At 45.1% G+C, this 25,908-nt stretch overlaps 1 protein-coding gene across 5 annotated transcripts; it reads right to left on the reverse strand.

Annotated features, from left to right (window-relative positions):
• Window positions 1–186: 186 nt before the first annotated feature.
• LOC130593649 (cholesterol 24-hydroxylase) lies at window positions 187–22,402 on the reverse strand. 5 transcript variants are annotated; one of them, XM_057398965.1, is made up of 15 exons: window positions 22,247–22,402; window positions 18,554–18,631; window positions 18,171–18,252; window positions 17,549–17,622; window positions 15,943–16,029; window positions 15,166–15,304; window positions 14,189–14,299; window positions 13,248–13,404; window positions 12,860–12,922; window positions 11,714–11,786; window positions 11,185–11,269; window positions 9,217–9,327; window positions 8,872–8,960; window positions 7,919–7,985; window positions 187–356 (listed from the first exon to the last, which is right to left on the reverse strand). In XM_057398965.1, exons 1-15 carry the CDS (start codon window positions 22,372–22,374, stop codon window positions 231–233), a joined length of 1,470 nt encoding a protein of 489 aa, XP_057254948.1. In that variant the 5' UTR covers window positions 22,375–22,402; the 3' UTR covers window positions 187–230. The 5 variants fall into 5 exon arrangements, with proteins under 5 accessions (XP_057254948.1, XP_057254951.1, XP_057254947.1 ...); XM_057398968.1 differs by having other exon boundaries at window positions 187–615; XM_057398964.1 differs by lacking the exon at window positions 187–356 and adding an exon at window positions 5,451–7,041.
• Window positions 22,403–25,908: the final 3,506 nt, after the last annotated feature.

The raw sequence follows: 25,908 nt of genomic DNA on the forward strand, positions 1-25,908 counted from the left end.
GGTACAGCAGTGCTGTTGTCTCTCTCCTGACTCACAACACAGAGCACACTGCTCAGGTTGCTTTCTCAAGCCACCCCTGCAAAGGAGCCTCTGTGAAATCTCCCTAAGAAACTCGACTTTAATATCATGGCCCATAGGACAGAGATTTTCAGAGACTACAGCAAGACAGTTATCATGACCGGTGACTCCCCAAGACCATTTAAATAGAAACAATGAATACGAGTGATCACTTATAAATAGTTTCCTTCCCAAAAGCCTGCAGAAAGTTCCCTCTCCACTTCCTGTTGGTTCAGCTTCCCTGGAGCATCCTGTGGGACAGGGTATGACCAGGAGCACTGGAGCAGGGCACAGTTGCTCTGTAAGGCAGCAGGGAAAATGAACTAAGGATTCACCAGGACATTTCCAGAAACACAGTTGGCCACAGTCTGTTCCAGAACCCACAGTCTGCCAGTGCATAAAATAAACGAGGAAATCTCACTGCCTGTATTTATCCACACACATACAGGTTAGAGGCATGATCCCAGCATGGCTCTTTCAGGAGCTGAATTTCCTTTGTTGTTTTTTAACCTTAATAGTTCTTTAATTACCATCCTTATTTTCAAATCAAGTATACATCTGTGTCATAATATTGTCACCAAAGAGCTATTAAATGCATTTTTACCTGTGTTTCCAAGGGAATAGATGCCAGCTGAGCATAGTATTATCTAATTTAGCCTGTCCTCAGCACTGTAATAATATCAAGATCTATTAAAGAAGACTCACAGATACATACAAATAATAATGGTTGATTATTTATTTCCTTTATAGTAGCACTTGAGGATCCCTACCAATATCATGGCTCTGCTGTGCAAGGCTTCTTGCAGACAATGGCTCAAGAGGTGGCCTCACCTTTAGAGCTGATGCCTTAAATGGGAAACATGGCAAAATACTGCAGCAAGGATGTAGCAGAAGAGTACGTGGTCATCCGAATGTCCTTTTGTTCCTTGGAGGCACTGCACAAAAAAAAGAGGGGAGAGGAGGTAACAAGGGAAGAGATGGAAGGTGAGGGTAAGCAAGACAAGGATCAACCCTTACCAGACAAGCTTAAAGACCCCACAGAACTGGAGTCTTCCCTAGTGCTTGGCACCAGTATCCCCTGCAAGAATCCACAGGGTGGATCCAGCATAAACTCTTACTGGATGCTGCTGGTGCCTCAGGTACTGGAGATGCTCCAGTGCCTGCTTGTAGCTTACAGTACTGTGATCTTTTGATGAACTGAACCAAGAATGAGGCTTAATCAAATAAAGTCCATTTGAAAAGGAGGAAGCAGTTCTTTAATATTGTTACAATAGGTCTGTACTGGAGGAACAATTTCTCCCACACCAGTCCAGTGAGGACAGTGGCATGGGTTAAAGAGTGCAAGACCCTCAACTGGAGCTCAGTGCGGGGGCACTTTAGAGCAGAAGCAAATCCTACAGGTGGACCAAAGAGGAGAAAGACAACTGGACCATGAGACATCAGTGTGGTGATGTTTCCAGAGAGAATGAGATGTGTGGAAAGCAGCATTGCTGAAAGAGGGAGGGCATAGAGCTGAAAGGGAAGGATGAGAGGCAGAATTTCGGAATTGGAACTAAACAAACTGCTATCAGGGTTAGCCTATCAGTACAGACTGACTCTAAAGGTGGGCAGGCTTCGCACTAGTACAGACTGGAAAAGTTAAAAGTGACAGATACATTCCTAGGTCACTGGTACATGATCTTCCCCATAGCTACATTGTTAGAGCAGCCCCTGGCCACTGTCACTCTCCTGACAATTTCTGGTATGATCTTGGATGTGCCAGACAGGCTTCCTGATACACAAGTTGCACATGACCACCCTATTTTGACGGATAAAAGAGCTCGACAGACACAGTTATTCTGTCTCAGTCCACCTCAGTGCCAGGGAAAGGTCCAGGACATACTTCCTTTGTTAATATAGGCGTCACCTAAGTGTTTTGAAGAGAGAGGAGGAAACAGTACCAGTGTTTGAGGAGGTTCTGCTTCTGAGCACTGCCTCACTCCCAGCAAATCTGGGGGCCTTCGCTGGCAGGAAGAGGATCAGAAGATGGCTTGTTCTGAAAAAAATATTGATTCAGAGTAGATCTTATGTGTATTGTGGGTCCTGGGAGGGACGAAGAAGTGCTGAACATAGAGAGAGCAAACTCCCTTCAGAGAGGAGTCTACCTGCTCACTGTAGTGGGAGGCAGATAGCTTTGACCATGTCCATGTCCACCACAAAGCCTGTTGAGATAGCAAGACAAGTCCAGGAGACACTTCAGGGCTTGAAGGGAGAATATTTGAATCAGTACCTCCTCTTTCATAAAATACCCATCACTGCCAGTTCAGTGACAGACAAAAACCACTTGCAACCTCACACAGACCCGTGCATGGGCATGGTGAGCAGGGCAGGACTTGCCACCAAACATTTCACATGGAGACCTCACATGAGAAGGGAAGGCACAGTAAAAAGACTTCTGAGCTCACTAGCTTTGACCTCTTTATGTCATTTTAATTTCCATTTTCTGAGCCTCCCTGAGTTGCAGCACATGCAGCTGGGGGGCTGCAAGTCTACAGCAAGGGGCTGAGCTCACAGGGAGTAAAACAGAGGAAAGGGCCCCCTTCAGTTTCAGTGTAACCTGGGTGCAGCCTCCAAACTTTACCACGAGGCAGACCAGCAGTGATTAATTACAAATAATGTCACCAAGTGTCCTGTAGAGCAGACTAAAGCATTGGCATGGGCAGCAACATAGAGAAACCTTAAAATGATCCCACTGAGGCAGTGTTCCATTGTGGGCAGTTCCTCCACCCTGCTGGTGCCTCCCTTGTCACTGGTATCACTGAAGGAGGGAAGAAGAGCGAGCCCACTGCCTCAGTGAGGAAATGTCACCTCGTCTGCAAGTACTTCTTTTGTCTCTAAGTCCAGAAGAACATAAGATCTTGCAATTTGTGGGAAAACGGAGAGAAGGCACAACAGCTCTGTCTGACCCAGTACATGCCATCCCTCTTGTAACACAGCAGAAAGAAGATTCTGTCTGACATTATTGCCTTTGCTAGCATATGAGCTAGAAGAAAAATGGGCTGTGTTGTGGAGACCTGCTTTGTGACTGTGTTGTCTCAATAGCAGATGTTGCTTGGATGCAGCAAAGGTCTCCTTCTACAGCTCTCATCGTATAACCACACTCAGCACAAATACATGTATGGTTAACCTGCATGCTCACACCACATCCTGGGAGCCCCAGGTTTTTTGAACATACAGTGACTAAATGTGCCACATGCACCTAGCACAGTGCTCTAAAGCTGGTGCAGTGAAGAAAGGAACTAGAAGTTGACCATGGCTGGATAGATGATCCTGAAATATCCTGGTTCTTGCTCTGCATACTTGGCTCCAGCAAAGAAAGACAGTATTTTATGCTTTCTTATGTACACTCAGTCCTCCAGAGGGTATAGATGGAGCAAAAGGCTGTCCACCATTCAGAATATATTGGGCTGAGCTACAGTTTCCATGAGCATGATTGAATCCCATACCTTTGAGCTTCTCTTGGCTTCCTGCAAGGGTTATAATGAGATTCCTCTCATGAAAACTTGTGGAGATTTTTTCCACTTTTGTCCTGGCACAAATCTAGAGCTGGGGTCTTCTCTGGAGATGTAGGCTAGTCTGTACATGAGGTGTAGATGCAAAAACGGAGAGTCTCCTGTGCTCCAGACTAGCTGGGATGAAAAAGCATTACCTTCTCCCTTGTCAGCAGTAAGGGGGTTTGCTGCTTTCTAAAAGACAGAGGCTCCTTGGGTGCATGTCCCCTAACCGGTTCCCTCCTTCTCAAGAGGCCTAGGCAGCAGCTTTTTCCTCATGTCTTGTCCTCAACACCGATCTAAATGGGATAAAATGAAGCTCTTGGGTTAGCATAAAAAAAAAACAACTGGGAGAAATCCTGGAGAGAAGTCTTCACTCTGAACTCATATATGAAAGTCCTGGGCCTAAGTCCAGAAGAGGGAGGCAAAGAGTTTATAAGTCTGGGAAAGGGATCAAAGAAACCTGCGTCAGAAACCTGCACCAGCCATCTGTCAGAACAAGATGAAGACCTAGACGCTGCTAATAAAGACAGACTCTTGTGAGTAAGTGTCACCACCAGTGCCCACACCTTTAATGAAGGCAGCTACTTACCTTTCTGCCTCCATCCTCCAGGCATCCCACACACAGCTGTGCTGCATGGCACCCAGGGTAAAACCACCCCAGCAGCCACTTCCAGGTTTTTCTTTGTTTTGCCCAAAAGCCAGGAAAAGGGTACAGGAAAAAACAGCTACAGGTATGATACTTTCCTACAGCCAGTTGGGAATAGCACTGGGGAGACAGCCCTTGCTCTTCTTTTTTGCCTTACCAACCATGATCTCTAGCAGAATTCTTGGTGCAGGTAATGGTTGTTTGCGCCAGAAGTGAAGTAACACGTTTCTCCTCCCCAGAATAAGGAAAACTGTCCTTTCCTGTGGTGTCTGAGAAAGCTGCAGCCCCCAGGTCTTTTGCAGCTTATGGCAGACACAGCTATTTCTCCAAAGCCACTTCTGGCCGCAAGTTTCTCCACAGCATTTGGCAAACCCTGTACCGGCACCCAGCTGGCATTCAGGGCACCAGGGACAGCTTTCCTGACCCTATTTGTTTTTTTTTTTGACAGAGCAGGGATCACGTCCTGGCTGGGGGTGCAGGATGAAGCCATGAGAACACTGCGGGGTGTTTGCACAACACCACAGGGTATCATCCTGTGGTAGGATGTCCTGGAGGAGTCAGGACAGCTTGTCGCCAAAGAGGAGCTGTCAATGAAGAGTGCTGCTCCAGTTAGGTGCATCGCCAATGAGAGCTTGCCATCTGCTGGAAGGCAATCAGCATTGACAGGCGACAATGGCGAGAGCTTTTGGGGGTCCGAATAGGAGAAAGGCCCGTGTCAGCAGTCCCTGGAGAGCTGGATGGCATTTGGGCTTGCAGAGAGAACAGGAAGAGCATCCGAGGAGGGTAAGCACTAAGCAGACAGAAAGCTCTGGTCTCAGGCAGATAAGGTCTGACAAAATTTGCTGCAGGGCTTTAACATGCTATCACCCCCTTTAAGCTCTCCTTGGAGGTGCCCATAGCCATTGCAGGGGTAGCAGAAAGCAATACCTGTTTGTGCAACTCATGCATTTCAACTAAGTCATTAGGGCAGAGCGGAGAGCTGGCACAATTGTGCCTCACATTTCCATGGCACAATCATGCCAGCATGTCTATCAAGCTGTCTGTGTGCTGTTCACAGCATACATTGCTCCCCGCACCACTGAGATCCTTCCCTCCGACATATTGTCACAATTCATCCTTTTGTTACACCACCAGCCTATCTAGACCAAAAGGCATTGAGCATCCTGCTCTTGATCACATCAGCTCCCAGGAACACACATCCAGCAAGAAAGTCCTCAGGTTTTCCAATGACATTTTTATTAATGTCTAGAAGGATACAAGAGTATGTCCAGCACAAGGGCTTGAAGAGCTCATCTACTAATAGATGGACTAAACCTTCACTAGCAATATAGCTATTGGTACTGCAGGGTGTAAATCATATCAGTACATTATATGACATTGCTTGTATTACCAAAACCACATCACCCTTCTTGGCCTCCTATCCCACTCTCTGCACTGAATGAGACGGTGTACAACAGGGAAAGCTCTTTGATGTTACATTCCTGGTGTGGAAACTTGACAGTGTACAGACTGTGTTCTTGCCCTTTCAATTCAAAAAGGTAAGAAACAACAATGGCAGCACCAAATGCCTTGAATTTCCTGTATTTCATGATAGATGAGGCCCAAACTCATATGAGGCATCCACATATTTATGGAAAGTGGCAATTTCACGATACTTTTTTTTTTCCCTAGCAGAACTAGGCTGCAAGCCAACATGCAGTGGGCAATTTTGGCACACTGGCAGAAGGGGGTGCAGGACCTTTTCCTGCCTGTGGCTCAAGTTATAGACACACTTCAGCAGCAATGTCACTTTAAGCAGCATGTGGCTACAGGCACTTACCACCAACCCTGCTGCACCTACTAAACCATCTCGTTCAAATCCTCATGTAGCTTCATGGTAAATCAGACAGGGAAAATGGTCCAGGTTAAAATATACCTAGTAAGGCCCCCATAAAAAGGAACAGTGTCTCATGAGAATGAGAACAAGCTGTGGGGAGGAAGCAGAAGAGCACCCTTCAGCAGCATGGACTGAGAATCTATGTTCTTAATGATACTGGAAGAAAGGTAGGAGAGACTGAATAAAAATGAGGCAATAGCAACAGGGAAAGTAGTGCCCTCAGTTTCTGATTTTCATTTCAGATTGCTCCTATTAATTGTTCTCATTTAGAGTAGGGATGGGAAGATTGCTTTCACCAAGAGAGTATCTCCAAGCTTTTCTTCCCAAGTTCAGCCCAAATCCTGTGCTCTACAAAATCTTCCAATTTCATTGTGTAAGTAGGAAACTCCCCCAACAAGGGCTTACTTAGACCATGTTGTGTTGTAAGGAAGCTTAGTGGAAACTATCAGGTGGGATTTGAGTGCAGGTTTGTGTGGAGCTCCAGATATACTCCACTGAAAGGACGTTCTTTCCCAAATCTGGTCAGAACCAAATAGTTCCCCAAGAAAATAACAGGCTTTGCAGTTCCCGGTAAGCTTCCAGATTGAAGATGCTCATTAGAGTGACTCCTATGTTTTTCTTCAGTAAATTATGAGAAAGGTTAAGAAAAATTTCAGTCTAGTAACCCTCTGAAGGGGCCTGAAAAATCTAATCTTTGATTAGCATGAAGATCTTCAAAATTAGAAGACACACTAACATTACCATGCCATGCTTCCCTCCCTGAGTAGTCACGCCTGGCAGCTTCTTTCAACACTCCTTGGCTTTAATTTACACATTACTCCATCTAGTGGCCTCAAGGTTCCAGCATCCAAGAGTTTAAAACTCTGCCCTGGTACCAGCTCGAATTCAAACCTCTGCAGCAGTTTTGCCATCACCACTTTCGCCTCCATCTGTTAAGAAAAGCAAACTCATTATCAATGACAGCAAATATAACTTGGACTGCAGATTCTTACACTCGGTGTGTTATGTCATGCTGCTCTGTCAATACAGAGATTTAAAAGTTAAATGTTACTCTGTTAATGCAGCTGGCTGAGTTTGAGCAGGAAGAAGAGTCACCTGGGGCTTCCTGGATTTGAGGACCACTGACAGGTACTAAGATCAGTCCTTGTGTTTATGCGTTAACCCCGTTTTGGAAATTAGAGTGTAAAACTAAGCACTTTAACCTGAAGATCTTGAGCACTGATGCTCAGATGAACTCAACAGCACAGACCCAAAGAGCCGGCCTCCTACTGTTCTTCTGAAATGCTCCCTGCCATGCTCGTTACTTCATTAAGTTGTTCCTCCCATCCAAGCAGCCCCCTCCTCACCTCCTCAGTGCCAATTCTGGCTTGTGCCCTTCTGCTGGCTGATGTTTTCCCTGCCCTGACTCTGCCAGCTGCACTCATGGGATGGCCCTTAAACCCTTGCACACCCCCCGTGTGTCTGACCCTGGCTGGAAAAGGGATGTTGACTGCAATTCCCATCAAGGGGGCTGGATTCAAGCAGGGTTACCCAGAAGAGTTCAGAGGGAGAACAGCCTGCTGCCCTCTCACCTGCAGACACCTTGGTCTAATGAGTGCAGGAGTGATATGGGACCAGTTTGATACATGTATGTCTGACAGCATTTAAGAGACATGCCTGGTCATGGGCATGGTGGTGATCTTCCCTCTACAGGAAAGAGGGGCAGCACACCATCAGTGTGGCCTTTGGTACCATCACTACCAGCCGCAGCCAGCACACCCTGAGCTGACCCAATGCTCACTAATAAAGTGTCATTCCAGGACTTACCTGTGCAAACGCCTGCCCGATGCAGGACCGGGGTCCCAGAGAGAATGGAAAATAGCAATAATATGGCCTGAAAAAAAAAACCAAACTTCTAAACTGTCACCTTGACAGCTTACAAGGCAACAAGTGAATATTTGATCACTGCAGCAAGGAAATGGTCTAAATACCAACTCACCTAGCTCACTTAAGAAAATCTCCAAATTCTCATGGTTTTGCTTCAGAGCAGCAGTACAGCTCTGCAACAAGCTTCCTTGTCATGTACATAGCTTAGCTTCCAGAACTGTTCTGATATGTGAAAACCTTATTTCAAAGCTGAATGTCAAGCATACTCTAAATGCTCTCCAGGCCATCATGAGGACATAACAATCCACTCAGTTATTGCTCCTTTGGGCAGGTCTGAACCATGTAAGTGAGGAGGGCATTTGGTTCAGGAGACCAGACTAAGCTGAAGCAAAATCCATGACTCATAAAGTAGCTAGATGCAGGGATCAGCACCATCTGTTTAGGTAACTGGTCCCTCCTACTGCACTCCTGACTACTGATCAGATTACTGATTAGGCTGCCTGTCCTGTGGCTGAACAGCATCTTCTGTCCCTCAGCCTCTTGTCCCCTCTCTAATGTGCAGACATATCAAGCATCCCGGAGCCAGGGCTACAACAGATTAAATGTCTGTATTGGCAAAATATTCAACCTCGTACTGGCCCAAAGCTTTGACCTCAATATAAACATTAAACAACATTAGAATTACTCTTTTTTAGACAATATCATGTGGTCTAAAGAACTTCTGAACAAAAGCTGTGCATTATGACTCTCTATTTGCATTTGGATAAGGGTTTAGCAATACTCATACTGGAATGGAAAAACAGTTTTATTCCTCTCTCCCTCCCCCTTGAAATCTCTTCCTTTAATGGTTCCTTATTACATATTTAATAACCTAGGAGTAAAAACAAACTCACTTAGGTGCATCCTTGCTAAATCGGTCTGGATTGAAAGTGAGTGGATCCTTGAAATACTTTTCCATCCTTCCCATTATGTAAGTGCTGAACTGTGAAGAAAGAGTTTATTTATGTTAGTCAGGAGCAGAACACTGAAAATGCCTTTTCACTGTCATGGGTACAAAATCATAACTTCCTGCCATACCCCAGACAAAAGGAATCCAAATTCTAACCCAGTTTTGGACAATAGTTTAGAGAGGCTGGTAGAAATATGATCAGGGAGGACTTTTGCCCCCTGATACACAAATCCATCACATTTGGATCAACTGCAGCAGCTAAAAGCTGATGATGGTGGATGGAACTCACAAAGAGAGTTGTTTTTGCAGGAATCCTGATGCCATCGATGACATGCTCCTTGTCTATCCAGCGCAATGTCCCCGGGACAGGTGGGTACAGCCTCAGCGATTCCTTCAAAACCTGCATCAGTGAAAAGCACAAAAGGTCAGTTAGTTAATACAGTGTAGGAAGCAGAAATAAAACTAATTACTTCCCTATGACCTTTTACTTTGGCTAAATGGGAGTTTTGGCTTGTGGAATAGATGCTGATATACCTGCCTTGGACTCCTGTGGGCAAAATATACGGCTAAGTCAGTTCTTTCAGGCCTGGTTCTTTCTTACAACTGGTAAAACACAGAGAAAAAAAGTACAACCACAAGAGATCCCATGAACTGAACTGATCTAACACCTCAAGTCAAGTCAACAACTAAGTGAAAAAGTATTGGGAAGCAAAATCAAAGACAGTATCTGAAAGTGACGTCTCATGCTCCTGATGAGCTGTTCCCAGTGCGGGCTGCCATGAGGATGACTGGTTGCTCCCACCTCCTTCCCACTCTCAGCACTGCTCCCACCTTTGTACTGCTTCTGCTGCTCAGGGAGCTGAGCCAGGTCACAGCACCAAAATGACAAAGCAACTTGGCAAAGGAAAATGAATAGGGAACAGCGAGTTAAAATAAATGGAGTGAGACCATTTCTTTTGGTGGCAGTGAGCTGTAAGAATGGCTTATTTCATCAAAGTGAAACCTAATTAACAGCACACATTAGCATCGCACTGCAAATGCAATTAACAGTGTGTATGCATGAGTGGATTAATGAAAAAAAAACATGGACAAAAGGATTCAGAATTGCCTGAGCGGCAGGAGAGGAGTCCCATGGTCTCTGATACTTCAGTGATGGACTGGCTCTGACCAAGGATGACTGTGATGTTGGTTGTATAGATCCAAGCTTGTTCATTAAATAATCTGCTTTGAGAGGGTGTCATATGAGCTGTCTCAAAACGGAAAGGCTTAGATACCTCATCCTAATTGGAGCTGTATAATTGTGATGGTGTTTGGAGAAGCCTAAGGAAACCTGTTGATTTCTGTAATCACACAGAGATGCTTTTCTTAGGAGAAATACACCTTTGAAATGTACCTACTGTCAAAGCACAGTGATTTGTGGAATAGGATACATCAAATGGTAAAACAGCATCATATCTCCTCAGCAGGGCAGTTTAAGGGAAAAGCAACCATAACACAATACTAAAATCACATGGAAATCTAAGCAGAAGAATAGCTGCCATGGCTGCAATTCAGCCTCTCCTGAGGGCTATTGGTATCCCCCTTCTTGTAAAAAAGGATATGCAATAAAAACACTGGCGAGTAGCCAAGCCCTGGCTTTGCATTTCATTACCAACTAGCATTTCTATACACAAGACCTCTTTCTTAGGACCAAACTCTCTTTTATTTAATCCCAACCCCCCAAGTGACTGAAGAGAGTTTCAAGACTGAGTAATAAAAAAATGGAATTACAAAAACTACCCTCTATTTTCGGATGTCCTCAAATCCCGTTGAGTTTACGGTGCATGGTGAGATCGTAGCTGGAAATGCTTTAACAATAATCAAACAAAAATAGAGCTGTGAGTTTGGGAAGTGCGTGGGATTCAGACACAGGTTGGGCTCAGAGCTGCAAACCCTTCTTTACATATGCCTGTGGTTTCAGTGTAAACAGGTAGGGATTAAGCAGCTCCACTCTAGCTCCCAGCTTGCTAATAATTAAGGAAAGCAGTGAAGGAATTGTGTGGGATTTTGGAAAACAATTTGAGGAGCATCCTTCCCAACAAACCTGGGCTGCTGCAAATGGCTCATGGTACCTGCTTGCTGAGTCTCTGGGGACAAACACCATCAGGATCAAATTTGACATTGTCCCTAAAATGTTAAAAGCGTGGGGCTTCTCCACAACATGGCAGAGGTGCTAACAAACAGCTACAACTGGTATTTTACCTCACTCCTGCAGTACCTGAGATAAGTAGGTGAGTTTGCCAAGATCCTCATAGTCAAGGTCTCTCTTAGCACCAAGAACATCATCCACTTCGGCCTGAAGCCTGCAGTTCAATTAAAAATGGTTAGCTGCAGATGCACACCTCTTGCTAGGCAAGCTGACAATTACATTTGTAATTTCCCAAACACTGAGTTGGACTTTGACTTCCATCCTCAGGCTAAATGCCTACTGATTCCCAGCCAGCCTGCCTGAACTTGTGCCTCTTATCAGCAATGGGCTGATACCAGGAGTGGGTGTACAGCACAGGCAAATCAGGTATGATTCAGGACCAGTATGTATAAAGGCTTTGAAATAAAAAAAGCTCACAAGCTAGATGGAATTGAAATAACTCCCCTTAAGCCTTTTTTTATATTTTAAATATACTGAGACAATGAGACAGTTTATTTTGGAAGGGAGGCTAGAATTTACTGGGAATTTATCCTAGCTTTTTAGTAATCCTTATCAATAAGTTCACCTCGAAATTAACAGCAAGCTGGAGCACATGTACCTTTCCAGTATTTCAGGATGCTGAGCCAGTGCCATTACGGTAAATGACAACTGATTTGCAGTGGTTTCATGACCTAATGACACCAAAAATAGGTTTTATTGTTAGTATGAAATAATATAATGACAGAAAGATGGTCTGTTAGTGTGATTTGTGAACAGGAATCTTTAAATGTCAGGCCCCAGATGTTTTATTTCAAGTATGCTAGAAATCAAAAGAAATACTAAAAAGGTGATAAATCTTACATAAGGAGCTTCCAGGAATGACAAGAACAAGTTGCAGCTGGTAAAGATACGAACCATCTTGCTCAACTCAGTGCTAGCACATGGCACCTACTGGTCATGAGCTCCCTAACATACAGGCCAGTAAGGTTCAGTATTTGCCTTGCCACATCATGGGACACACTGCTCTGCCGTGATGCAAGGATTTACTGGTTCTGAGGGAAAACTGAGTTCTAACCATCTTTCCTTGAAATGTCTGCTTTATGAGGATAGCTTCAATTTTTTAATGGATGGGCATATGTACTATTTTAAAACAGACTTCTACAAAGATGTCTTTGTTGCAATAATGTTTTTCTTGTAGAAGAACAGTGTATGGATCTCACCTTCTTAGGAACCTAAATCCTACTGATTTGCAAGACTGATCTTTCTAAGTTGTTTACCTCATGTGTTCACTTCAGCCCCTGCTTTTTCTGACAAGCCTGACAGTGCCCTCTCCTACCAAGTGTTGACTAATAAGCCAAGAACTGTGTTTAATCATGTGGGTGGGGTGACATGAAGACACATGGAACATGTTACAGATTTAGCAGTATCAGGGAAGAAGAGCAGAACCCCATAAGGAATAGCACTGCACCCCAGGAAGCAGTGGTGCCCTCTGCACTGCAGGCTGGAAACCACTGGCCTGACATTATTTGCTGTGTTGATAGGACTGAAGGAGGATAACACTGCATTTGCCTATGAGAAACTGAGTTCTCTTCAGACCTCGCCCAGCTGGTCCTATGCCAGTGTAATACTGCTGTCTTCCAATGAAGTGACTCCTTGTTAAAGCAGCATCACATAGAGTGAGCAAGTATGTTAATCATGGCCCCGTAAGACAGCCCCAAAATGAGTACAGATTCCCATGCGACATATCCAAGTGTTAGATACCAACCTGCAACAAAGAAAGTGATAAAGTTATCCAGAATATTTTCATCATCTCTAGTTTCCTCCAGAGCTGTCAGGAGAGAAAAGCAAACAAGATTAGAAATTACCAACATGCACCATCTGGAACAGCCAGACTACTCTGCCCCATTTTGCACATTTTGTCTGAGGTGGTATTGGGAGGGGATGCTGAACATTCAAGTCGGCGCTGAGCTGCAATCAATATTTGATCCAACACAAACAGAGAAGTTTCAAAACAGCTCTCACCATCTTCAGTGTGAAAAATACATTAAAGAAGGGCCAACGTTCACAAAGTTCAGACCGCTGAAACAATCCCCCCCGAATCTCATGACAAGTCATAACACAGAAATTCACTCAAACAGCGATGTGTTCCCTACCATCTCCTTTCAGTATCTGTGTAAGAATATCCAGTGTGTCTTCCTTCCCACTCTGGATGGCCTCTCTCCTCTGGTCAAGGCACTCCTTCCCCACACGCCGCAGCAGCCTCACACTTTCCTGGACCTCCTTTACCAGCTTCTGTTTCCCTGGCATGTACTGAATACAGAATTTCTTCAGTCATTTTAGTCCTTTTGTTGGTAAAATATATTGTCAGTCTTATTTTTCAAGCAAGTACCTTGTTTTCTGCTAAGCTGCATTTGTCACAAATCTGCTCTCCACAGAACAAAGTGAATATCCCCAAGGTAGAAGGTTTGGGCTGACATGAGAAATACTTCCATCACTGCATGCTGATGTTCTGCTTTGTCAGAGCTGATGTTTTGGACACAGTAAGCAAAATCCCTCACCTCTCCATGGAAAAAACTGCAGCATGCAATACAGAATCTTACCTCTGGACCCAAAAAGGAAAACAGGAGCTCTAAAAGCCTGAACTACAGTTTTTGTGAGAAAATGGAATGATTTTCAACTTAAATATTTCATATTACATGTGTAATTTCCTAGTATATGAAATTAGGTCAAAAATATGAATTTCTTATTTTAAGACTGTTCAGACTTCTTCCACCTTGAGTGATGGCTGCCATCCTTCTTGGGCAAATGGCAAAACCCACAATTTTTGTAGTGATGGGTGTGAAAGTGTAAAGCCATATGAGATGATGACACATGCAGGGTGGAGAAAAGGCAGAAAGGAAGCATTAAATATAAGTTTTGCAAGTGTTATAAAACATTACTGAATTTTATCTTAAGGCACATTGGAGGGGAAGAGATACTGATGACTTTCCCCATTGGATATGGGCCTTGCACAGCTCCAACCCACTAACTCATGCAGGAGCAGAGGGTCCACATGGACACAAAGGGGGAGGACTGAAGTGCGGAGTGTACAGACCCGCAAGAAGGGGATACGCATCTTGGTCATTCCCTCCAAAACCATAGTCACAGCATGCGGGAAAGGCGTCTGGTCATCACTCAGTGCATTTAATTCCAAGCCAAAGGCTACCTGAGGAGTGGGAGAGAAAAAGGCAACTCACTGCATCCTCCTGGCTTCCTGTGGCTGAGGTGAAAGAGAAAGACTGCCTCACTCCACTGCCTTTCCCCCTACAGATACCTCAGAGTAGACCCTGCCTTGCAGGAGGCTGCAAGGGAAGGGTAGTATCTACATTTTACTGCCTCCTTATTTGGAGGATTAATTTACTATTACTCTCCATTCATCCAAATTGTTTGCATAAAGAAGGGAAAAGCCAGTGTAAGGCAGACTTCATGCTGACATATAAGGGCAACAATGCAACATCCACACATGAATGAGCACTAGTGTGCCCCTTCTGGCACAGAGGGATGTGAGGTATGAGGCTGTAAGGGCTTTTGCAAATGATCCCTGTCCCGCAGGCCACGCTTAGGATGTGCAGTCCCTTCCCTAACTGTCCCTTCCTATGGGTCAGCCCAAAATGAAGTGACAGATAGGACAAGAGGAAACAGCCTCAAGCTGTGCATGGGGAAGCTTAGACTGGGTATTAGGAAAAAAATTCTTTACCTAAAGGATTGTCAAGCATTGGAACAGGCTGCCCAGGGAAGTGGTGGAATCACCTTCCCTAGAAGTGTTCAAAACCCATCTAGATGAGGCTTTTAGTGACATGGTTTAGTGGTGGAGTTGGCAGTCCTGGGGTAACAGTTGGACTTGATGATCTTAAAGGTTTTTTCCAACCTAGCTGATTCTATGACACAATTAGTCCTTCAGTTCTTCCCGCACTACTGAATAAAGGTCTTGTTCCCTGGCTCCAGTTCCTCACTCTGTCCTGCTGCTGGTACCCATTACTTCTGTATCTTCCTGCTAATTCAAGAGGAAACAAGAAAGTGGACAGCTGGTACCTTTGCAATGACATCCATAGTCACCCGGTTCATCATCGTCAGCATGCTAAACTCTTTATTTCCATCTGCCTTTTCCTCTAGCTTCTCCATCAGCTCCTCTGCTTTTTCATTAAAAGTTTCCATCAGACCCACCAGGTAGCTGAACAATCAATAAGAATGAGTGATGGGGGCTCTGGAGAGGACATCTTTGCTCAGGCAAATTACCTTCATTATTTTCCATAGAAAAGCATAAAGATGTTATTATTAGTAGTAATAATACACTTGCCTTGATATTTTAAAAAGTAAACAGTTAAAATTAGTTAAATTCTTCTTACAGCACCCCTGCTCCACCCTGCCATGTAATCAACAGCTGACATGGCAAAGAGCTTTGGCCCTGTGCATGCTAAAGCAAATGGACTTTATCTTCAGACCCTAAACACAATGCAACAAACAAACAAACCAGAACAATCCCCTGCTTATCAATCAGGTGAATGATCAGACCCTGAGGTCTGTTCTCCAATAGGATAAAATAGCCATCACCACACCCCTGAATACAATAGCTTAGGATCTTTCTGCTATCACTGAGCTTATATGGGTGCCGCCCCCCCATGGGAAGGCTGGTCACATCATGCTAGTCATGGAAATGGTGTGTTGTACTCTAAGTAAAACGTGATTTTAGCATAAAAAGTTTGGTTTTTTTTACTTCTTTCTAAATATCAAATAATGGATCAATGATGGAGAGAATCATAAAATACAGCAGAAATTACAGCTAGAATATCCCAGAAATATTTGCCTTACGTTCGGCTGAAAGCTGGATCCATTATCTTCCGCTGCTTGTGCCAATGCTCATGGTTGCAAACTGTTACCAAGCCATTCCCTAGGAACCTATCATTTAGGAAAACAAGGACAGGAACAGTTGTCACCAAGGGAGCCAGCCAAGCCCCATGAAGCCACAAGGATAAGTCTTACACATAGAATCATAGAATGGCTAGGATTGGAAAGGACCTTAAGATCATCAACTTTCAACCCCCCTGCCATGGGCAGGGACACCTCACACTAAACCATCTCACCCGAGGCTTCCTCCAACCTGGCCTTGAACACTGCCAGGGATGGAGCATTCACAACCTCCCTGGGCAACCCATTCCAGTGCCTCACCACCCTAACAGGAAAGAATTTCTTCCTTATATCCAACCTAAACTTCCCCTGTTTCAGTTTTAACCCGTTACCCCTTGTCCTATCACTACAGTCCCTAATGAAGAGTCCCTCCCCAGCATCCCTACAGGCCCCCTTCAGATACTGGAAGGCTGCTATGAGGTCTCCACACAGCCTTCTCTTCTCCAGGCTGAACAGCCCCAACTTTCTCAGCCTATCTTCATACGAGAGGTGCTCCAGTCCCCTGATCATCCTCGTGGCCCTCCTCTGGACTTGTTCCAACAGTTCCATGTCCTTTTTATGTTGAGGACACCAGAACTGCACATAATACTCCAGGTGAGGTCTCACAAGAGCAGAGTAGAGGGGCAGGATCACCTCCTTCGACCTGCTGGTCACGCTCCTTTTGATGCAGCACAGGATACAGTTGGCTTTCTGGGCTGCAAGTGCACACTGAAGCCGGATCATGTTCATTTTCTCATCGACCAACACCCCCAAGTCCTTCTCCACAGGGCTGCTCTGAATCTCTTCTCTGCCCAACCTGTAGCTGTGCCTGGGGATTGCTCCGACCCAGGTGTAGGACCTTGCACTTGCCATGGTTAAACTTCATGAGGTTGGCATCTGCCCACCTTACAAGCGTGTCAAGGTCCCTCTGGATGGCGTTCCTTCATCTACTTCCTTGTATTTTTCCCACTTGTAGGGGGCACCGTGCTGCTCCAAGTACACAGTCATTGCACCACTGTGGGCAATGATGGAACTGCAGATATGTTTTGCCTGATAGGTGTGGACTGCTGAGTCCAAAAAGATGCTGGTTCATTACAACTGCTATGCAAATAATTAAGGTAATGACTGGGTTATTATACATTTAAAAGCTTTAGCCTAAGAGAAAATCCCCTTTTTTATTATTGGACATAGGAGCTGGAAACTCCCATGCAATAAGGAATAATTCAGTGCTCTAAAATTTAAGTGAGAAGTTTGATGATGGTCTTGAGCTAACTGTTCTGAGACTAACTGAAGACCCACAGGGAAAAAAAAGTATGATCAAGGTCAAAGAAATCCAACATAACCTCCTCTCTGCCTGGGAAGACATATGACTTAGCACATAATTTAATAGGTACACGCTCTTAGGTATGTCTGGAATTAGTCATTAATCTCCACAAAGGTAAATGGTCTGAGTTAAAAGCAGTGTCATGCCTGCAACTCTACTAATCTTGTAATTTTCAGATCACTATGGCTTTAGATGGGTTTCACTTACCTCTCACCAAATATATTGAAGATACGACCATATACGAACCGATCCTTTGGGTACTGTGGTGACATCAAGAACTCCTAAAATCAAATCTCAGGTCAGTGAATACTGCATGTGGTCCATTTCCCAGACAAAACATAAAAAGCTGTTCACATATTCACTGTTTTCCTCCTATAGCAATAGGCTGAAGACTAGAAAATTATTTGATGTGCCCTGATTCCCAGTTCCTGTGCCACTAGCTTGTGTTGCATGCCTCTAGTACTTTTTGCCAAATGACCCAAAATCTCACTCTGTGGTTATTGCAAAGATTTAGAGGAAGAAATTCAGTCCCTTCTGCCTTGCTCATCAGAGATATTAAGCTCTTGCAGCGAATCTGCTTTTCAGCAATGGTGGATGCTTGCTCTGTCGGCTCTTTAAATAAAGGTAACAAAGTAAATCAACCAACTGATGAGGAAAATAAATCACGGAAGCTGGGTGAGCAGAGCATCTGGTACTAACCCAGCCAGAGCTGCCCTCTCTGCAGGGACAGACTGGCTGCACTGTGCTGCCCTGAACATCAGGCACCACTTCTCTCTTTCTGGAGGGACAGGCTGATCCCCACTGTTGATTCAGCTTTATTTTGCAGTACCTTCACTCCTTCAGGACTCAGAACCATTACTGAGACTCTGTGAAAGGCATTAAGCCGTACAACAGGTCCATATTTCTCTGCCCTACAAGAAGAGAAGGGGAGGGGGAAAAAAAAAAAAAATGGAGAGAGAGAATTATGGTACAAACCACCAACACGTAACAGTTCAGACCTAATAACCTCAAAGGACCAAGCAGCATGTACTGGGAGCTACTGCAGTCTTCAGCACATAAAGCCATAGAAAGAAAGATGAATACTCTCTCTGTAGCTCTTCTACCAACCTTCTGAATGATGCTAAATATTTAATTCAGGGTGTCTGCACCTTGATTTTCCAATTTGTGCTACAGAACTACTCCATTTGACATTACTGATGTGTCTCAACTTACCACTGCAGGAAGAAATCATGCACCAACTCCTCTTTCCTCAGCATTCTCCATAAGATCGGCAGATGTCCAAATAAAAAGCTGCAAAAAGTAAGGTTTAGTGTCACAAGAATGCAAACACAAGGTTTTGGGTGGATTGTAACCTTTGTGCTCAGTGATGCAATGTAAGTGTTGCTCATGGTTTCCTCCTTGTAAGGAAAAAGGAAAGTAACACCTAGCTGTGCCAATACCCAGCCCTCATGTGAGTAAGCAGGGAACCGGGCTCAGGCTGCTGCACTCGTGAAGCCAGGAAGACGAGTGCAGAGATGCGGGACAAGATAGTTATTGCTGCTGCATTAAAGGATGATCACTGATCAATATTGAGTTGCAAAACTGAATAAAAAAGGTTAACTCTTCAAATTCAACAGCTGCATTAAAAGTTAGAGATCAATTCCTTCTTTCAGCTGCGAGTGGAGAGTCCCCACCAGCTTTGCATACTTCTGAAGGAAAATCTGGCCAAACTCCTCTCTTATGTGAGATTCTCTACACTCGAGATTCGTTTTTTGTTTGAGACAGGCAGCAATGCTACCACCCTTTTCAGTATAAACAAGCAATAGGGGAAAAACAGGCTCTTATTTTAAAATAAAATACAGGTTAAAAATAGCAAACGCTCAACTAAGTTCTCCAACATCTACAGAAACTTTTAATCCTCCACTTGTTTAACTCCTCCAATGTAACTGGACTCCAAAAAGACGGGAAAGCCCTAAATATAACAGATGAGTTCTTCATTAGCTAAAGCTCCAAAACCCACTTTATCTGCAGCACATGAGGCAAGGTCCCACTCACGGCTCCTCTTGTGAAACACATGAATCCTCAGATATTTTTCATCTGCTGCAGCATCATTACCCAATTAAGTCAGGTGTTACAACAGGCCTAAAGTGTTAATCTGCTAATGAGAAGTCCCAATTACTTACTGCATGCCATCAAAAAAAAAAAAAAAAGGGCTTGGTTTGGGATACGTAACTATGTGACACTATCAACTGAAAACGTGTATTTGCAAGAACCCTTTTTCCATTTCTTGCTATTAAATCTTCAATATGAAGCAAACCTTTGAAGAGATGACCTCCTGTCTTCACAGGTGAGCCATTCATGGGGTAAAAAGTACAAAATGCCACCAAAACTCACTTTTCCAGCCTGTTCTGCACAGGTCTCCTTTAGAGATGTGCTGTATTAGTGTCAATAAAATAAATCAGCCCTGGAAATTAAGGGCATTAATACAATCTTGTTATCATGCAGCTGTAAGACTCTGAGCAAAGTCTGAGGTTTTGATAAGATTATGTTGTACTTCACCCTAAAAATAAGGCTTTCTTAAGCTTTTATCAAAGGGCCCTTTGATAAAGGAAAAAGGGAAAGTCATGCATATGGGACATAGTAACACCTCGAAAGGACACAGGCTGTGGACTGGCTGGTTGGGGAGCAAGTCTGCTGACCACACCCTGATGCCAGTGGTCAGCAATCTAGACACAAGCCAGTGTTTGCTTCTAGTGCTGCTCTTCTCCAGTTTACCAGATACAGTCCCAGTTGAGAAGGGTTTGGATTTGGATTAATCCCATTTCAGAGTAATTTGGGTTGGCAAGAACCTCTGGAGGTAACCAGTCAAGTTCCCTGCTCCAGGCCAGTCAACTTCAGAGCTATGGTACACACGGTACGTGAGTCAGGGTTTCACCCTTATGGTGAAAGTGTTTTGCCTTACATGCAACTGGATTTCCCTTGAGGCAACTTTTTGGCCAAAAAGTTGTGCCTATTGCCTTCTGTCCTTCATTTCAGAACTCCATGGAGTGTCAGGCTCCACACTTCCATAACCACCCATTAGGTAGCTGAAAATGGCCACTTCAGTAGCTGCTTCTCCACCCAAAGCAAGCTGAGCACTCAGCTTCCTGGGCATCCTGGCTGCCTTCCATTGGACCTACCCATTTGTCAATGTTAGTCTTGTAACAGAGGGAAGGAACGCCATCCAGAGGGACCTTGACCTGCCCATGTAAGGTGGGCAGATGCCAACCTCATGAAGTTTAACCATGACAAGTGCAAGGTCCTACATCTGGGTCAGAGCAATCCCAGGCACAACTACAGGTTGGGCAGAGAAGAGATTCAGAGCAGCCCTGTGGAGAAGGACTTGGGGGTGCTGGTCGATGAGAAAATGAACATGAGCTGGCTTCAGTGTGCGCTTGCAGCCCAGAAAGCCAAATGTATCCTGGGCTGCATCAAAAGGAGCGCGACCAGCAGGTCAAAGGAGGTGATCCTGCCCCTCTACTCTGCTCTTGTGAGACCTCACCTGGAGTATTGTGTGCAGTTCTGGTGTCCTCAACATAAAAAGGACATGGAACTGTTGGAACAAGTCCAGAGGAGGGCCACGAGGATGATCAGGGGACTGGAGCACCTCCCACATGAAGACAGGTTGAGGAAGTTGGGGCTGTTCAGCCTGGAAAAGGCTGCATGGAGACCTCATAGCAGCCTTCCAGTATCTGAAGGGGGCCTATAGGGATGCTGGAGAGGGACTCTTCATTAGGGACTGTAGTGATAGGACAAGGGGTAACGGGTTAAAACTGAAACAGGGGAAGTTTAGGTTGGATATAAGGAAGAAATTCTTTCCTGTTAGGGTGGTGAGGCACTGGAATGGGTTGCCCAGGGAGGCTGTGAATGCTCCATCCCTGGCAGTGTTCAAGGCCAGGCTGGAGGAAGCCTCAGGTGAGATGGTTTAGTGTGAGGTGTCCCTGCCCATGGCAGGGGGGTTGAAAGTTGATGATCTTAAGGTCCTTTCCAATCCTAACCATTCTATGATGGTCAAGCCTCAAACCCTTAAGAGACAGAAAAGCAGTCACAGGGTTCTTCAAGCTGCTATTACTTTAGGGTGTTACTTCACACCTTGAAAGGAACCCAAGGACAAGCAGTTTCAGGTATGATAAGATCCATCATCTCTTTATCTTACTATTTGACCTAATTACACAAGCAAATTGAAGCTCAGTGTTAGGCAGCCAACCCTGGTGTCCCTGTAGGGTGGTTTAAACTGTAGGCTGTGTAAACAAGTGCTGGTGTGGTGTCTTTTCCTGCGACATGTGATGGAGAGCACGTGCACCCATACGTCATGTTGAATGGGAAGCCCACAAGGAAGGTGTCTGGTGGAGTTAGCATCAACACGCCTGCTGGAACGGTGCAGGATGGCAAGCTGTGCTGGGATAGCGGAGGGCCCCTCCTGCATGGCCGGTGCTGCCTGTCAGGCCCCTCTCGCCTCCCCAGCAAGCGCACAGCTGAGATAGCCAACTGTGCCGCTCACTTCATGCCGCTGCAAGCAAGGAGATGTGGATCAGCACATCCCACCACGCCAGCCCAAGCCAACAAGGCAGCGCTGCAGAAGTCCCCGGCAACGCCTTACTGTGCCAGCCTTTCCCAGGGAGGGGCCACGGGCGTGACCTCCTCGCCGTTGCCCTTGCCTACGTCAGCGACGTCCGGTCCGGTCACCCCGCAGGTCACAGGCTGGAGCGTTTATTTCTGCGCTGCCACCGTCTCATGGCTCCGGCAGAGAGAGCGGCCAAGGTGCCATGTCTGCCGCTGTGCGCGGTCACGGGGGGGGACGGGCATCGGGCTAAGGCCAGCGGAGGGACTCGCCCTGCAGACGCCTGAAAATTCCACCCGCGCCGCACGCGCCTGCCCACTCCTTACCTCTCCCGCGGGCCGCTGGGGATGTGGTCGTACTTCATGTGGATGTATTTCACGTAGCAGCAGTACAGGCCGAAGGCCAGCAGGCACAGCGCCAGCAGGAGCCCCCCCACCGCTCTCAGCGCCTCCATTGCTAGCGGGTAGCCAGCTTACAACGCCGTGCGTGCGCGTCTGCGTGTGCGTGCGCGTGCGTCCCCGGGCAGCGAGCGGCCTGCGCGGATCTGCGGAGCGGGCGGAAAAGGCTTCGGCTGCGGGCGGGGCCGGCATCGCTTAAAGAGACCGGCAGCGGCGGCGCTGGGGGTGCGCTGAACCAAGAGCCTTGGGTTACAGGAGCACGGAAAACTGCCTGGCAGCGAAGGGTATATACAGGCATATATGTGAATGTCTATGTACATACATATATATGTATGCTTTCCTGGGTAGAGGTGTGCTTTGTAGCAGTGCGTGAGCAGGTCAGGAAGGATGCTGCATCCTCATATGTTTGTTTACAGAAGCATTTTAAGTAAGTCTCACTGCTGAAGGCTTACACAAACTAAGCCAAATCAGGACAAGGAAGGCAAAGGCTTTTTGTTGACTTTTAACTGCTTAAAATAGAAGAGGCAGAGGGAATATATTATTGATGCCTGTAGGAATCAATAGATGAAGACTTTCAGAGCAGTTTGCTTTGGGCCCTGTGTTATACAATGTACTTAGTCATCATCCAGACACGGAAACGAGAGATTATACACTTCTATTCAAAACAGGGATCTAAAGCTGCCACAAATTGCATAAGGATTGCAGGATACAAGGTACCAAGCTATAAAGTGGTGAAAATTCATTTCTGGTAAATGAAAAGTAATGCACAGGCAAAAATAAATTATGTATCTAAGTACAAACCTGTTATATGTATTCAGTGGCGGCATTCATTCAGGAAACGTCAGCTTAATGCTCACTACAGATGGAAGAAGCAAGCAGAGCATTGGCAGTGATTGAACAAGAGTGAGTGAACAAGATGCCTAAGTGTATCAGTACATAGAGGATTCTGTAAAGCCAGAGCACACCCACTGTGTATGAATGCCATACATGCTCTTCCTCCCAGCTCAGCAGAGGTGTAGAAATAGAGACAGAACAAATTAGCTTCAAAAGGATGAGAGAGAAGGTTGTGATAGGGGTCTGGAAAACCATCAGAGGTTTGGAGATAAGTAGGGACAAACCAATCATAACTTTGCATTGGTCAAGAGCAAGGAGGAAGTCACGGAAATGATAGCAGCAGGAAAGAGGAAGATACTTTTCACAACAAACTGTCACTCATGGTGACAAGCTGCTCTGGATGCTGAATGAATAAATTGGCTCACAAGGAGCCAAGGAAAGTGATGTGGGATGAATCCAGGTGTCGTCACTGGCCTCAGCAGGAGCGCTGTATTCTGGTGATTTCTGGTAAGGAACAGCAAGACCCCACATGGCCCAAGAAGACCAAGAGGGCACACAAACCACCCAGTGCATCCTCCTGTCTTTCCATCCTGCCCTCAACCCCATCATGCCCTTTAGAGAAAAGCAGCCACACCACCTGCCTATCAGAGTTTCACAGGACAACACCATTCACTTGCTCTTTTTCTGCACAAGCTTTACTCACCTGGCTGGACACAGGATACTAAGCTACCTGGGGTTTTATCAATGTCTATTTGCCACCTGTGGGCCTCTGACTTGTTTCACAGCACCATATGAGGCTGCTGAAGTTTTTATCTGCCATTTCCATTGGGGTGACTTTTCCCTGCTTCCCTCCCATGGCAGCTCCCATATGGCCATGCCTCTCTGCAGCAGGAGGAAGAGGATGTAACTTACGGCACCCCCCCGTTTTGTCCATCTGATGCAGCAATCATCTGCCACATGCCTCCAAGAGTCAGATTGCTTCCGTTTCCAAATGGAAGCAATGGCTGTGCTAAAGGGCCACAATCTGCAGGTTTTCTTCTGTTTTCTTGTGTTATTTCTGTGTGTGTTTGAGACTAGCAGATCAGTGACTCTTGGTAATGGTCAAATGGTGCAAAAAGCTGGAAACCAGTCTCCAGCCGTCAGTACACAATGGAGCATTTGTGGTCGTATTTATTTTAAACATTGTTTTTCTTTCTGTTAATCTCAACACTGATTATTCTTGAACTGCTAGTTTCTTCTTTTGCTCAAAATAATTGCAACAACCCTGAAATTACTTCCCCCTCTGGTTAGGGTACACATACATTCACACAGACCTTTTTTTTTTTTTAATCTGGAAATTACATCATTGTTATACTCTCAAAGACCAAAATATTATCTAAATATTATTTCTGTTTACCTTAATTGAAACTAGGGGCTTGGTTTTTTTTGGGGGGGGTGTTTTTGTTTTTTTTTTTCCTGTTAAGGCTGGGTTTTTACAACCTCTTCAGAAAAAAACCCTATCATTCCTTCCCATTGGTCAGGCAATATATGATATCATGATATGAATACCCATCACTAGGAAATACATCTAATCACAAAAATAGCATTACCCAGAGGAAGTGCTTAAAAAGTAAAGCTAACTAATGTTACCACATTCTTAAAGCCACTCAATTATCTTCCTGATGAAACATTGATTTTCTGAGTTTCATCAGTGCTCTTTTCAGCATAATTCAAGAATAGATCATAACTATTTATAAGGTGTTCTTTCATTTGAAATCACTCTCAGAATAATTCCTGTGGAAAATTCCTGCTTGTACCCTGTTTGTGAGCAGCTCACGTGGTGGTGATAAAGTATTTGGCATTTTATATATTTTGATGGGATAGAGAGGCCATGTGATACAGTTCTGATCCCTGAGTGGATGAGGCAAGCTCTCAGAGTAAAGCTTCTCATGCAAATACAGTTATCAGCTGATAACTCCTCTTCCCTCAGTATTCAGCCTTGGTAGACTACAGAAATTACCTTATATTTTAGGCCATAAAGATAAGCTTAAATAAAACCTTTTGTTTGTGTTCTAACGTGTTTCTATACCATTGAGTGAAGGACACCAAGGGGCTGTCATGTTTATCTGCCTGGGAGCCCCACGCTGCACTGAAGGAGTGCAGCTTGGGCAAGCTGAACTTCGTCGTCTGTCACCTCTGTGCTGGCAGCTGAACTGCCATCGCGTGGACACTTTCCCAACCTGCACATTCCCATAAACACAAAGAGCAAGAGAGACTTGGAAGCCGAATAGAGGAGCAGAGAGCTGGTAACTGTTAACCGCTGTGAAGTTACAATGTGATTTGCAACTGATGGGATGTAGGGTTAGTCCAGACTCCTGCTCTTTCGCTTATATTTGCATAGCTATTTAGGTTTGAAAACATCTACTGCTCTCCATCGATGTCCAGCATTGTGTAGACTGTGAGGACAGGAAGAAGGCATAGCACAGGCATCCCTTGTGCTAGGAAATGCCTTCGGCAGCACACAGCCAGAGGGCTGGGTATCCTGGAACACTCTGAATTTACCAATAAAATGCATTTCTAAATAAAGAGCTTTTAATTTTATTGTTAAATGTCTCCATCTGTGGTGTGCTACTGGTTAAGTGCAGGTGGTGATTAAATAGTACCTCTCCTGGAGAATTTACAGTCTGAGACCTCACCCCCTCTCTAAAGGTCCATACGGAACTAGTGGGAGTCTGGGACATGAGCACTGCACTTCATCCATCTCCAGTGAAAATGCA

Source organism: Pezoporus wallicus, unplaced genomic scaffold (genome assembly GCF_028554395.1).
Source record: "Pezoporus wallicus isolate ANWC-B61680 ecotype Strahan unplaced genomic scaffold, APGP_CSIRO_Pwel_v1 contig_8218, whole genome shotgun sequence".
Lineage (NCBI taxonomy): Eukaryota > Metazoa > Chordata > Aves > Psittaciformes > Psittacidae > Pezoporus > Pezoporus wallicus.